The sequence below is a fragment of the Taurulus bubalis genome (genome assembly GCF_910589615.1).
Source record: "Taurulus bubalis genome assembly, chromosome: 5".
Classification (NCBI taxonomy): Eukaryota; Metazoa; Chordata; class Actinopteri; order Perciformes; family Cottidae; genus Taurulus; species Taurulus bubalis.
Window position 1 is genome coordinate 9,999,081 of NC_136593.1, and position 15,527 is coordinate 10,014,607.

At 39.7% G+C, this 15,527-nt stretch overlaps 1 protein-coding gene across 1 annotated transcript in view; it reads left to right on the top strand.

Moving 5' to 3' along the window:
• The window catches only part of ppp1r16b (protein phosphatase 1, regulatory subunit 16B), a gene marked incomplete at both ends in the record, with an annotated part of 51,298 nt that overhangs the window by 32,015 nt on the left and 3,756 nt on the right, over positions 1-15,527 (top strand). The window contains 3 exons of the mRNA XM_079218547.1: positions 5,359-5,504; positions 7,216-7,319; positions 12,248-12,372. Of these exons, the coding sequence (XP_079074673.1) occupies positions 5,359-5,504; positions 7,216-7,319; positions 12,248-12,372 (375 nt within the window). The remainder of the gene's footprint in view (positions 1-5,358; positions 5,505-7,215; positions 7,320-12,247; positions 12,373-15,527) is intronic.

Below are 15,527 nucleotides of genomic sequence, written 5' to 3' on the forward strand. Positions count from 1 at the left end.
CTTCTTGTGTTTCTGTGACCAAGACCTTCATACTGGAGTCTTTATGTCTTTCTTCTTTTCTTTTTTTTTCGTGCTGACTTCTTAGTATCATGTAGCTATTTTTTTCACCCCACAATCTTTTAACCAACAAGTTTTCATCAAGCTCCTTAGCTTGGTCTCACCCACGCTTCACCAATTAATGTTTCTGTTTATGGCATAAAAATATATCATCTTTAATTCATCCTGCCTGCAAATGTCTGATTTGGCTGCTTGCTTTTCCAACTGGTGAAGCTGTTAATGAGCACTGCAGACATATTTAGACATTTGCGACATGGGCAGTGATTTCGAGGTGGTTAGCGCAGATGCATTTTCTGTTTTCTAGTTGTTGACACAAATCATCACGTGAAAATGATCTGCGAGTCAGACTTTCTTTCTTTAGGACAGTTAGATTTGAACTCTCATAAAGGCTCAGGAATAAAAATGCACAACGATTCTTTTGTGAAAATGAGTGTAAAATTGCATTAAATGTGCTATCACTACAATATTATTTTCCCCCTGACTAAACTCCGTCCCAGGATGTGTTTGTCAACCAGTAGTGTTTCCAGTCAGTCCGCCTTTGTGTTTTCTACGCATCGATTTCACCTCTTATTTGCCTTCCTGCTATCTGTCTTCTGCATCTGTGAAGTAATTTAATTTCCTTCTTGTGTTGTATATTCATTTGTGTGCCCTTATCTGCATAGCCTTGGCAGTCGGTGCTACAAAACTCCAGCGAATGCACATAACTAATGTTCTCCTTACGTCAATGTTGCCTTTTTTTTAATGTATTGTTGTTTAAGCACTCAGATTAAGATATATTTTTTTCAAAAGGTAGGCAGGCAGAGACAGAGATGCATTACAGGTGACCGAGAAGACAGATTGAGGTTTTGTTTGAAAGCCAGCAGGGATGTTTGTGGTACCAAAGGTGACGGCCTCAGTATTAAATCATCCCACAGTCAGATCTGCTCGCCTTGTCACACAATAACAGCTTCTGTGCTCAGTTCTTCCTGTCTGGATTACACTCCCCACTCATTACAACAAGGACATTTATTGTCAGAAAAGTAACATCTAATACGTGCCAGTGTATTTAACTGCTGGGTTATGTTCTGTTGTGTGGGAAATGAGACAAATCATTTTCTGCTCATTCATTTTCGGTTACTGGTGCCGTTAGCGCGTTGTCTGAATGACGTCAATAGGATGTTGAAGGAAAGAGTCTGCTGCTGTTGTTGTTTGCATTTTCCAAACTGACGTTTGGATATCTTCTAATCTGCTTCCGCTTCTCTTTCTTGGCATCTCTACCCTGTTACTTTAAATTAATGTTTGTGCCTCTCTAGCTGTCTTACTGTGACTTGCTCTTGCTCCTTCTCTCAGATACTAGAAACCTCTAGAGATTGCACTTCAGCTCATCCTCTATGTAAATCCTTTTTTTTTTTTTAAACAGTCTGCTCTGCGCACCTCAGCTTCTCAAGGTTTCCATGGTGAGCATCTGCTATGTGGTGGAGTATTTAAAGACATAGTGTAAGAGGGGAAAATGTACTTTTAGGGAAACAAAGTATAGGCGTGGCAATCACCAGAGGTCCCATAATAATATATCGTCACGATAGGAAGCCACAATATGATATCACAGGGGTTTTTTTGTATTGTGATAACATATATAATGATTTATTATTTATTAAATCATGGCTTGACAATGCACTGGAGCCATCCTGCCACCCCTAACACTGTATAAAAACTAGAGCGCACAGCATCTGTGTTTCTGCTGCTCCACCACCGCAGCCTGCATGTTCACTAGCTAGCAGTGGTGGACTGGCCATCTGGCATACATTCAAGGACAATGTTTCCACTTGCATCGTCTTCTTTGTGTATGTAAGAAAGCTGAAGACACAGAATGATGAGCTTAAAACAAGATGTTGACTCTGCCAATTTCTACCAAGATTGTCTTATTGTTCTACAGAAACTTGAATTGATCCCCAAAGGGAAAATGAAAGATACAATATCCACATTGGCTGCTGACTGAACCAGGACCCGTTAGCTTTTTTGGTCATGTCAAAAACACTATGTAAATCTATAATTACAGAAACGTTCCAGAGGCTGTAATTTTAACATTAAAGGAATCTTTTTGGCAGCTTAAGTGCTTCATAAAATGGATAGATTAATTTTGTTCTTTTCTTTCTGTTTGTTACCAACTGTTTTCCCCACTTTGTTTAAATCATTCAGTGGGTAGAATCATAACGGGATTAACAGCAGTCAGCAGATTTAGCATTCCATCGCATCAAGGCAAGGCAAGGCAAGTTTATTTGTATAGCACATTTCAACAACAAGGCGATTCAAAGTGCTTCGCATAAAACCATTAAAAGCATCAAAACATTATGCAGATTTAAAAACAGTTAAGAAAACATTAAAACAGTAAAAAAGCAAAATAAAAGTAGAAAAAGCAACATAAAAAATAAAAGTTGAATAAAAGTTGCAGTGCAGTTTAAGAAATAAAATGCAGTAGTGAGATGCAGTAATTGAATCTGGATCAATTAAAGGCAGCAGCAAACAGAAAAGTCTTCAATGTGGACTTAAAGGAGCTGAGGGTCTCAGCAGACCTGCAGCTTTCAGGGACCTTGTTCCAGATATGTGGAGCAGAAAAGCTGAACGATGCTTCTCCATGTTTAGTTCTGACTCTTGGAACAGACAGTAGACCCGTCCCAGACGACATGAGTGGCCGGGATGGTTCATAAGGTAGCAGTAGATCGCAAACATACTTAGGCCCTAAACCATTCAGTGCTTTATAAACCAGCAGCAGGATTTTAAAGTCAATTCTTTGTTTGACAGGGAGCCAGTGCAAAGACCTCAGAACTGGAGTGATGTGATCCACTTTCCTGGTCTTAGTGAGGACTCGAGCTGCAGCGTTCTGAATCAGCTGCAGCTTTCTGATTGACTTTTTACAGAAGCCTGTGAACACACCGTTACAGTAGTGAAGTCTACTGAAGATAAATGCATGGACAAGTTTCTCCAAATCCTGTTGAGACATAAGTCCTCTAACCCTTGATATATTCTTCAGGTGGTAGTAGGCTGATTTTGTAATTGTCTTGATATGGCTGTTTAGATTGAGGTCTGAATCCATAACTAGACCTAGATTTCTAGCTTGGTTTGAGGTTTTTAACATTAGTGATTGAAGCTGAGCGCTGACTTTCAATCGTTCGTCCTTGGGACCAAAAACAATTACTTCTGTTTTATCTTGATTTAATTAAAGAAAATTCTGGCACATCTAGTTATTGATTTCTTCAATGCATTTAGCCAGCCCTTGTATGGGACTATAGTCCCCTGGTGATATAGTTATGTAGAGTTGTGTGTCATCTGCATAATTATGATAACACACTTTGTTGTTTTTCATAATCTGAGCCAGTGGAAGCATGTAGATGTTGAACAGAAGAGGCCCCAGTATTGAACCTTGGGGAACACCACATGTCATCCTAGTCAGCTCTGATGTGTAATTAGCTACCGACACAAAGTATTGTCGGTCCTTCAAGTAGGATTCAAACCAGTTAAGTGCTGCGCCAGAGTCCTACCCAGACTTTCAGTCTGTCTAGTAGTATGTCATGATCAACCGTGTCAAATGCAGCACTGAGATCCAATAATACTAAGACTGAAGTTCTGCCACTGTCTGTGTTTAAGTGGATGTCATTGAAAACCTTAACAAGAGCAGTTTCAGTACTGTGGTGCTGACGAAAGCCGGACTAGAAGACATCGAAACAGTTATTTTCGGCCAAGAAATTGTTCAGCTGTAGAAAAACCGCTTTTTTCATTATTTTACTTAAGAATGGGAGGTTTGATATTGGTCTATAGTTTTTCAATATTTCTGGGTCTAAACTAGCCTTCTTTAGAAGTGGTTTAATAACTGCAGTTTTTAGGGCTTGTGGGAAGACACCAGAGAGAAGGGATGTGTTTACAATTTGTAAAAGATCAGCGGTCATGCAATGTGAAATATTTTTGAAAAAGTGTGTTGGTAGAATATCAAAGCAGCAGGAGGATGTGTTCAGATGTTGTATAATGTCTTCTAGGCTTCTTTGGTTAATTGAGTAAAATTGTGTCATGATATTTGAATGGATGCTATTTAAAGATGGGGACAACACATATCCTGTGGTTGGTGTGGAGCCACCGACTGCTTGTCTAATTTTCTGAATTTTATCAGCAAAATAGGAGGCAAATTGATTGCATGCCCAGGTGGATTGGAGGGTAGCCGTTACCGACACCGGAGGGTTTGTTAGCCTGTCCACGGTAGCAAATAAGGCGCGTGTATTGTTTTTGTTTTTGATGTCAGAGAAGAAGGCCTGTCTTGCATTTCTAAGTTCCAAATTATAATTGTGAAGTCTCTCTTTATAGATACCACAGTGAACCTGGAGATTAGCAACCGATGACTCATTTTGATTTCAAAGCACAGAGTGGAGAGCTGACAACACTCCAGTGGCTTCTCACAAAAGTGAATGTGCTCTGAGGTAAAAAACAAACAAACATGCAGCTGTTTCTGGAAACAAAGAAGGATTTTTATGACATTTCTTCTTTGATACACTATACATACACTTGAGTCGCACTTACACACTCACACCAATTAGCTCTGATGAAGAAAACTGCTGTTGCCGACAGCAGCGAGATGAGAGGATGGTTTATACGGAACAATTCTCCTTCCACCTCACCCTTTAATCACACCCAACAAGGAAAATACTTTCTGTCTCAGTCTTTTTCTCTGTGGATGGGAGTGAGTTATGGGGGCATTTCCAGCTTCTGTCACAGATCCAGGGAACAACCCACACAACAGCTGAAATGTCAGAATGACTGTCCAAATTGGCTTAATGTGTTCTCAGTTTTGCACTCTGCAATATGCGATAACAGACTTTTGAGGAGATTGGGTTTGACTTCGTAATGGACTTCTCGTTTGTTTGTGCTCTTTGCGACCATACGTCTCTTTCATCCATTTCCTGCGATGATTACGGTGCAGCTGCATCGATGCAACACAGCTTACTGACTGTGAGAATCATATGCAACATCAGCCTGAGAATAATAAAATGCAGAGCAAATGCATTTCCTCCAAACAAGAGGAAACTGTGGATCTTAGTCTGTCGCCAGAGATCTCACACTCCTTGATGATACAGCAGATACGTGCCGCAAAGTGTTAACTCATATCTGTTACACTATTTTCATGTTATCTCCTGATATCTCATTAAATCACTCTTTATCAATCTTTTATACATTTTCCCATATCTAACTTATTCTGAGGTATTATACCGGCAAGTATTACAGCATCAACAATATAATTGAATGTATTACTTATTTCCCCCCCTTTCTTTTTTCTGACAGTGTTGCATAGATAACTATGAGGAGATGGTGAAGATCCTGCTGGACCGAGGAGCCAGCGTGAACGCTCAGGACAACGAGCTGTGGACGCCGCTGCACGCCGCCGCTACCTGTGGCCACGCGGGACTGGTCAAGGTTCTCATTGCACAGTAAGCCTTGCAGACATGCTACACCGGGGTTTCCTGCAGCGTTTTAAAGCGCAAGTGAAATAAAGAGTACTTCTGGAGGAAGTATTAAATGAGATCTCCGGTTTGAACCATCATCTAAAAACTACATCTGAGTTTTTGCTTCTCCAAGCTTCCCCAAGCTAAAATTAGTTTGATTTCAACACTTAGACGCACACTTTATTTTAGACTCTGAAAGTGAAGTTAGTTTAAAGTTTGTATTGACCGGCTGGACAAATCGCGGAGGCTGCTCATCAGACAGAATGGTGGGCAGCGCTAACTGTCTCCGCTAAGTGCTTTCCAGAGGAAAACTGTGTGTGCACATATATACACACACACACACACCACAGTCTGAAATGATTGCAACCACTGTCCCCAGTGGGCCACTGTAAGCAGTTTGCAGGAAACTATGAATTAGTTTTTTAATTGAGTTCTGGGCAGGAGAAATTAGGTGTTTCTGTTCCTAAAACAACAGAAGCTGCAACCTGGAGGAGCAGACATTGATGTTAAAGCACCTAGAGAATCGAGGCAATGCTGAGTAGATCACACACTAATAGCAGTAGAGAAAAAAAAATGATTGCATTGTAATAAATACAATTATTTAAAAACAAAGATTTGAAAATATAAGCAATGTCCTACACCATTACCAGGTGTGGGAAAGAAACATAGGACCTTTTGGGGCAGACAGATACTGTTGAAATCATTATTATTAAATGATATCAGTTTATGTAGTGATATGGAAAATTGCTTATAAAATATTCAAATTGACATTTAGTACACTTAATTGGACTTTTACATCTGATATGCTACAGTTTTACAATTTACTCTGAGACATTAATTAAGGCTGCATTTGGTAAAATGTGAAATCATCATATCTTCATAGTCAATAAAGGGTAATATTTAATTGTCACCCAACCCGAGGGCATGTATTGATAAACAAAGTCGTTATTAGCAGTCTTTGTTATGTAAATATGATGCATAATTTAATAATGCTGATCCAGGTTTTCTCTGTGCTAAAAAACATCCTCATGTGTTGTTGATTTCTGTCTTCTGACACATTTACATCTGAACATATGGAATACATTCTGTAGAGAGTTGCATACACATTGTTACATTGGATATTTGATGAGGTCCTCTGATATAACAGCACACCCACACAGACATGCACAGATGCTGACAGTATGTGAAAACTCAAACTGTTTCTGCCTGTGTGCAATAACTAGAAACACACACAACATATTCAGCCACACTGCTGCCATCTGTTGACATGCAGGACTTGTCGATCCACTCATTATATCACTCGGACTCATTATCCACAGTGAAATTACTGATTAAAAAATGCTGGCCAACTTGTTCAGGAGTGAAAGAATTTAATTAGAATCATCAATTAGTGCTCCGACTGAGATTTATTTCGCCAAGACTTTGAGTTATGGATCAGCTTCTTTTTTTAAGCAGGTCTGTATAAAATATAAGCCTTTTACTATAATAATTAAAAGCATTGCTGATGTAAACAAACCAAATTATCAGAAAATTATAGTATTCTATTTATCTGCTTTTCAATGTTTAAAACTTGTATGTACATTTTTATGTATATTTGGATGACAGATACTGCACCTGAATGTAACTTGTTGTGAAAAACTCTGTTTAACTTATACAACTTAACATTCCGGTCATTTATATGCTTGTTTCCCCACAGCGGTGCAGATTTGCTGGGGGTCAACTCTGATGGGAACATGCCGTACGACCTGTGTGAAGACGACCCAACGCTGGACATCATTGAGACGGCTATGGCCAACCGAGGTAGAGTATAAATATTTAAAGAGACGGCACAACCGACGACATTGGGACCGTGGTCAGAATCTTTAAGCTGTAGCACTCAGTTGATCAACACGTTTTCTTCTGCTTCCTTTAACAAGTTTGGGAACTTTTCCTCCCGACGATGTCCACAGTTTGACTGAACATGAGAAAATGTGGTTTCTTCATGTAAAGTAATTATGTCACAATGCTGTGTCTACTTTCTTCAATTATATGCCAGTTAGTGGAAGTAATACACGGTGGATTTGCTGGTCATGAATTTGGCTTTTAATTTAACGGAACCTGTAACCAACGACTTAATACGGATGGTGATTGATATTTTCCTTTGACAGCAACGCTTTGTTGCTGCTGTAGCTCATAAATTCGTCTCGCTACAAATCCATCTGACATACATGCCACGGGACCATTGCTAGGCTATGATTGGGCAACCACTGTTTGTGGGAGGGGTCTAGATCATGTTCAATATTACACAATTCTGTGTATTTGATAGTCTTTGACCCCCGATCTCTTCCCTTACGTGTAACAGAAAGTATAAAGCCGCCTTAACCTGAGCAGCGGGATAAGAGTGTCTGCAGCCTTTGGCAGCATTCAAAGTATGTCAGCCACAGGAACAGATTGTTGAGGAAGATGGCAGCAGGTTTGTGACCTCAGAAAGCACTTAGTGTCCCACAGAGATTCAGGATTGACTCCTCGGGGAGCTCTGAGATATTCACAGGTCTCTCACTCGTGATGGGATGCAGATTGGCATACTGTATATTCATGCTGTATCACAACAAACACAGTCTGCACGGTTTGTCTGTCTGACGAGAGGGAAAGGGGGAGGGAGGAGGAGGAGGAGGAAGAGGAGGAGGAGGAGGAGGAGGAGGAGAGAAAGTTCAAGGAGACGTCACATCAGTGAGGGAAAGTCACGCTGCGTTTGAGAAGTGTTTGCATTCCTGTCGGTGTTTGCGTGATGTGAATGAAGACTGATGCAAAGGGACTCGGGTGACAGACAGCTTTATTTACACCGGAGTTAAATCACACTCAACCCTTCTTAACATAAGCTCTTGTCAATGTTTTGTTTTGTTTTTCCTGTTAACAGTTCCATCTACAGGCACACAGTTGGAGAACAAAGCGGCTGAATCTGTGGCTGCGGGGGCTTTGGGTGGAGAGGAACGCCGTAGTGTGAATGCTGGGGTTGGCTGCTGAAGTGTGGTTGGTTTATAGGAATAGTTAATTGGGAAATCTGCTCGTTAGTTACCTGGTGGAGATTTAGATGAAAAGATTGATGCCACTCTCTCATATTTACTGCGTATTGATCTTCTCATGAGCAAAATGATGTCCTCCTTTTTGAAAGAAACATTTTATATTTTACAAATAAATCTGTGGCTTTGGATGGAGAGAAATGCCCTCGTGTATCTGCTGAGGTTGGGTGCTGGTTGGTTCAATCTGGGTCTTCAAACTTGGTCTTAGTCTCATAATTGTGTTTATTCTGACTTTGGAGCATACTAGCAATTCCTTCACCACTTCTGAGCAAAACAATGTTTGTCCGGGCAAACGGCGTGAGCCTCCTGAAGTCCGTTTTACATTATCCGTTGACGCCGACCAGAAGTGAACACAGAAACTAGCGATAGTAGCTAACTGGGTCGACGGCCTCTGTTCCACTAACCACTGTAATTCAGTTCAATCTCTGATTTGGCATTTCTTTCATCAGACTTTCTAATGTGTGTGCTCCTGGGGTTTACTCCCTATATTTTCAGACAAATCGCCATCCAATAAGGCACTTACTATGACCAACCTGCCGTTTTATTCATCGTGTTTGTTTGCATGTGTCTATCCGGCTGTGGGTTGCTGTCAATGTGGCGCATGTAATTACTAGAGAAGGAGTAGCAAAGACGAGGCGGTTAAAACATACTGCAATTGTCCTCGGTCAAGGTGCCCTTCGGCATAATGGTGAATCCCAAATGCTTCAGTCGAGCTGCTGAGTGGTAAACCGAAGAAAACAGTGTGGAAGCAGGGTGCTGCTAGAGGGCATCGGAGGTGCTCGGTCATATTTCCTCAGATAATTGAAGGTCTGAAAAAGCCTTGTTGTGATAAGTGCTGCATCGTAAATGGGGTTAATGATTTTTTTTTTTAACGGTGCAAATAGACAACAGACAATTCTGGAAAAAACACGGAGAGAGGCTCGGGGCTTGGAGAGAGAAAATGGAGGCCGCCGAAAATGAGCTTCTCAGTTTACAATGGGATCTCTGGAGCCGCAGAATGCAGATAGCGGTACAGTAGGTGAGAAGAATGATTATTAAGATGATCAAAGGGAGCGCGCCGCTGCTAATTGCTCCCGTAACGTTCTCGACCGTGTTGCTGGATTATAATTCTCTCTCCAGAGACGCCGCAGGGATGGGCACACACACACACACACACACACACACACGCACACCATTGACTGATCTGACTTTCTCTTGATCCTCCCCTGTTGATCACAGTGATAACGGGCAAACGTCGAGCAGAAATTGAACCTTGTGAAATAAAGTTGGGATGCAGAGCAGTCAAACCACACGGCTAATGTCATTTTGGATCCCCAATCAAATCCTAGACTGTTGATAAACGTGGCAGTAGCATTGATGATATCACCCAAAGGTTTGTGCCATTTTTTTTTTAAGATTTGAAACTTAATTAACATTTTTAGAATTACTAAACTGCTTCCAACTGGCTAAATTATTATTATTTTCTAAATGTATATTTAGTTAATTGAATATTGTTTTGGACCGGTTTGCAGATATCAGATCAGGCTCAAAGTGGATAAAAGGAGCAACAGATTAATCAATAATCTATAATCTTTAGTTGCTGTCCCGATTCAATTTAGATGTATTTCTCTGCCATCTTGGCCTTCTGTGTAGCAACAAGCTTATGATTTAATGTGGGTTGAGTGGGTGTCTCCCAAAACATACCTCATTCAAGACTTAAAATCTTAGCAGTTAATGTGCTTTATACATTTTGACTTTTTGATTGTAATCAATCTTTTCACGACACCTCCTGCATCGGTCACCTGTCAGTAGATTCAGAGGAGAGTTATGACATTGAGTGTAGTGCCTCTAGTTGTGTTTTCATCCACAACTAACTATGCAAGTATTGTTGTCATTGCAGGACTCAGTTACACTTTAAGTTAAGGAAAACAGGTTTGTACCATAGAGCAATGTTCTTGGCCCTGTGATCCGTCTTCAGCTGCAAGAATAACTCTTGTTTTCTTATTCATGTGATGATATATTGACATTGTTTCTGTTAACTACATTTGTCATAGTGTGACAATGAGGAATGTTTGTTGTATTATACATGTTTTTAAATCCTTTGGGGCATTGTTAAGTTGAAGGGCATCACTGTAACTAAATCAAAACATAACCAAAGAGACGGATGCTTGCTGACAGAAAACAGGGAAGAAAATAGTAGCTGGAGGGATGCATTTCATTTAAGTCGACAAAGGGGACTGTCGTCCTGATTCCTGCTTCTTTAAACGCCCTCGGGCTGTGATTCTGCTTATGAATTCAGAGACGAATACAATTTTCCTCTTCACCATTTTTCAGAATCACAGTGTCTATTTTGGCCATGGCTGAAAACACGAGTGTGACACTGAAACAGGAAGTTGATTTTGATTTGGCGAGCTGGAGGCTGTGATGCTGGCTGAGTAGCGTCCCTCGCCCAGGTTCAATGTATAACTCTGTGTCACAGGAAACAGTCAGGGGACGTCTGTCTACTTTCGTTTTTTTAATTTGAATAAAAGTGGCCTGTTTCTGTTGATTCTCCCTCGTGCTCCACAAAAACAAAGCTGTATCTTCAAATGACAAATCCTTGTGAATATTCAAACATCTCTGAGCTTTTATTTCCAGCTGCTGTTCCTTGAGGGACTTTTTTTTTAAGTGACAAATGAATTTAAATAGTTGTCTCTTATTTTCTTCCACAGCACTTGATTTATTGTAATTTTAGTAATTGACATATTTAGTCACACACTGTGAGAATATAAGAGTCACGGTTGTGACTGACAGGCTGTTTTCTTTATACATTTCTTTATATTTCCTGGACTGCTAAGCTGTGGGGGAAGAAGTCAAGAGAGTCTGTCACAGTATTGAGTCGTACCTGGCAGTGAGGCAATGAATTAAAGGAGGAATTTAGAGTGGCTGTGACAGACAGAATCACCTGAGCTTCAACTGGGCCAAACAGATTTAACTTTTGGCAGAAGGTAGTTGGAAAGGCAGGAGGAAAGATAAATACTGTTTGCCACCGTGACAAAACAGTCAAATTATTTCTGTCAAATATTTCACATTCAAAGACAATTCTGAAGGCAGCTCTGTATTGGTCTTACAAAGTTAAATACATTGAAATAATTATCTGCAAATTTTAATTGGCCACATTATTTTATATTATTCTTTATTTCATGTGGTTATAAATGACTTGCGTCTTAGTTTGACTCATGGGTTTAGTGACTTTGATAAGTCAAACTAACTAACATAGGTCTGTATCTGCTGTTTTCCCATTAACGCTTATTTCTACAAACCTTCAAACCTATCATTTTCTCTATATAAATATAATCGTGTCCTCTCTTGTTGTTCTTCAAGGTCGTATTCCCTTCTGAGAAGTTTTTTTTTTATTGTGAAAACCATGAACCGTTGCTTGTAGAAAACCCCCAGTGTAATAATGTTGCTGTCGAACCTGAAAATGATTTTTTCTTTACAACGTTGACTCTTTGAAGTCAGTTTCATGACGAGCATTCTGATGTGTCCCTGCCCCGTTATGGCCAAGTTGCCTCTCTGTGCCTCCATGAGCATCAGGTCAGCGAGGAACTCGCCCCGTCAGCATGCTGCGGTCGTATATCAAGGCTGTCAGGAAAGAACGGTCCACCTTGTGATTAACGCTGTGGTTCCGCTTGTGTATGTGATCGACAGGCATCACCCAGGAGATGATCAACGAGACACGAGCGTCGACAGAGATGAGGATGATGGGAGACGTTCAGGACCTGCTGCGACAGGGAGAGGAGGTGAACCAGCAGGACTCCCAGGGAGCCACGCTGGTAAGACTTTGTTCTCAGTTTTGACCTTTCTTCACCAATCTCAATGTTTTTTTTTCTTCTTTTTTTGTTTAAAGTTCAAGTTTATAATTAATTTTCCTGTATAAGAAAATAATGCTGACTCAAAATGTTCTCTCTCTTAGGACTAGGGTATAAAGAAAATGTCAAAACATCAGAAAAAATATTAACAGTACAATAAATGTTTGTTGGGTTTTTGCATATGACAGGGAAAAAGAAATAAAGATACTGCTTGCACACATACTTCTAAACGCGTACAAAATAGCAGTAAATATGATGCAAGGTTACTAGTTTTATGTGCATTTATTCAATTTCTATATTTAATTTGTAAGGGACCATGTGCAGTAATTATACATCAATGTTGCCATGTGTTGTATTTGAACAGAGTTAGCTTAAAGCAACCAACAATACAAATAACAACAACAACACTGCCATTGGTCTTTAAAAACAATACATAGTTTCATCAAAGCTGCAGCTGGAGCCGCCTGTAATGAGCAGACTGCATCCATAGTGGCATGCAGTTCATCATGTTGCCACACCATGTTGCCACAGAAACTGGGATGTATTAGATAAGCTAACATTTGAATATGAGTGATGTGGCGATAAGACAGGATATGATCCTAAAGTTGTTTGGGACATATAATTGTGTGGACATTATTGATCATTAACTCGCAGCTGTAAAAAGATCCGAGACTAATACAGAGCTTTAAATAAGACTAACTCCATCGCTGCCTTTCAACCAGCAGACAAGAGTTTAAGCAACTCTTTTAAAATGATCAGGCATGACAAGTCTGCACTGAGGTGAAAGGAAAAGGTGTGTAAATATTCAGAGGACCATCTTTATTATAGATTCACCTTCTAATGGTTATGCGCTCTGCAACACAGGCTCATGAGGGCTATAAAACCGTTAAAGCTAATCAAGCATTTAGACACTCATTATCATCTTCTTAAGTGCAAAGCCGCTGTATGTTTTTAAAATACTCTGCAGATATGAAAGGGATCTGTTTGTGAACCCTGAATACACCTGCAATCACATTTAGAAGCTATCTAACAGTAGAATAAACCTTTCATGATAAATATGTATGCATTACGGCACGGCAACTTCGGAGAAACCAACTGAGTGAGCTAGATTTTGAACCGAAAACCCCTCTTTCTAAAGCCACTCCCCCGAAACACTTGAATGTACTACGACGAGTCCACGAGAGTGTTCACTAACCGTATCCAACTAGCTCACAACTCATTCACATGTGAGAAAACACATGCCATTATCATAATGAACTTAAACAACGGGCATTGTTTAAGCTTAGCTTTGTGTTAGACTTCCATCAAACACCATGATTGCACCAGCAGACTGCACACAGGGTAGGTCGGTAGACGGGCAGGTAGGCCATCCAATAATTTCTTACAGGCTGAATGAAATGATTGGACGGGCTCATAGCGGTCCTACAACAGCAACAGATGCCATATTTTCTTTTTTCTTTGTCAGAGCATTTGAGTCATTGGTTGCTGCCGGGATGCCAAGAGAATTGGAACAAAAAATGTCTGAAGTAAAATTGCCTCCCCAAGCTTCCGGGAAAAACAATAACTCATAAAGTAAAATTTCACTGCCGAATACATAAAATTGGATCGAAAATTGACTTAGAATTGGGATAATCTATGCTGTCTGAAAATAAACACAATCCCATATCATACCATAAATAAGCAAAAAGAAAGGCACATCCGATTGAGATAAAGTGAGACATGTTTAGACAAAATATATTCATGATACCAATAACTGCATCTGTAAGGCAAGAAAAAATATGAATGCATCCGTCACGTCATTTTGTTTTTAAACTAACATTCCCGCAGCAGAGAAGACCCAAGCATGCATGGGATTGGCATGAAGACACTTTCTTTTGCTTTGAATAGTGAGTCACAGACACGTAAACTAAACTGGTCACTGCATTTCTTTTGTGTATTTCAGTGCACTGATAAATGAAAATGTCAAGTAGAGCACAAAAAAATCATTAGTGTAATTTTTCCTGAGAAGAGCTTATGAAGTCAAAAGACTTTAATGAAGTCTTTATTTTGTATCAGGGATTTATCTACGTTGGGGGAACAACGTGACGGATCACTCGATTTAAAATGGCCGAGGGACATTACATGGTAGTAGCCCAAAATAACCCTGTTAAGCTTTAAAGTCTAACTACAGATTGTCCAATTGAGCTGCTTGTCTCCTTGCTTTATGGCTCCTGTTAATCTTCATTCGAGCATGATGGAGCAAACTAGAGCATGCCTTATTAAAATCTCTGGCAAAGAAGAGAGGAAGAGACCTGGAACTGGTAGGAAGTTATGTAAGGTTAATCTCTTTGTTTTCATTTTGTGTCCTTTTGTTTTGATGCGCAGGAGCAATGATTTTCACCCCTTGTGGGTTGATCAAACAGGAGACCATTTATTTCATTCATAAAGTTATCTCAGTAAAATGTAAGTGATGCAAAAAAATGAGAAAGTACAATCTACAGTATGTTGGTGAGCATAAACAAGGTACTAACCAAATGATCAATTTACATCAAAAACACAGTAAAAATGAGAACTTAACAATAACAGATCAGAGAGATGATCTAAGGAAGTAAAACAAATATTAACAAAGTTAAACTGTCCCAGTTCTTGCAGGTCATGTGTGATAACCGTCTTTGAGTACTTCGAAAAGCGCTATATAAAATTAAAGTATTATTATGTGAACAATTATTGGCAACGTTTTTTTCACAGGTAATAAAATAACATGAACCATACCGATAGGCACACTTTATATGCAAGATTCATTTTATATAAAAGGCACAAGGTACACAAAATGCTCTGAAATCATTTTAAAACATATTCAAAATGGTAGAAAATTATACAAATCATTACATTTTAAGGGAAGTTACATACTTAAACAGCCTCACTGTGACATCTACCAGCTGTTTATAATGTACAGTTCACCTGAACTGTACATTGAACCTGTCTTTAGGCTATTGGAGAAAAAAATGGAGAAGACAGCGAGAGATTATCCCAACATGCTTTTGGCAAGAGGCAGGCTGCACCCCAGATATTGCACCAAGATATCAGCGATATTGTGTGAGGAAACTGAAACATTATGAAAACATTTTGACATTTGTGAT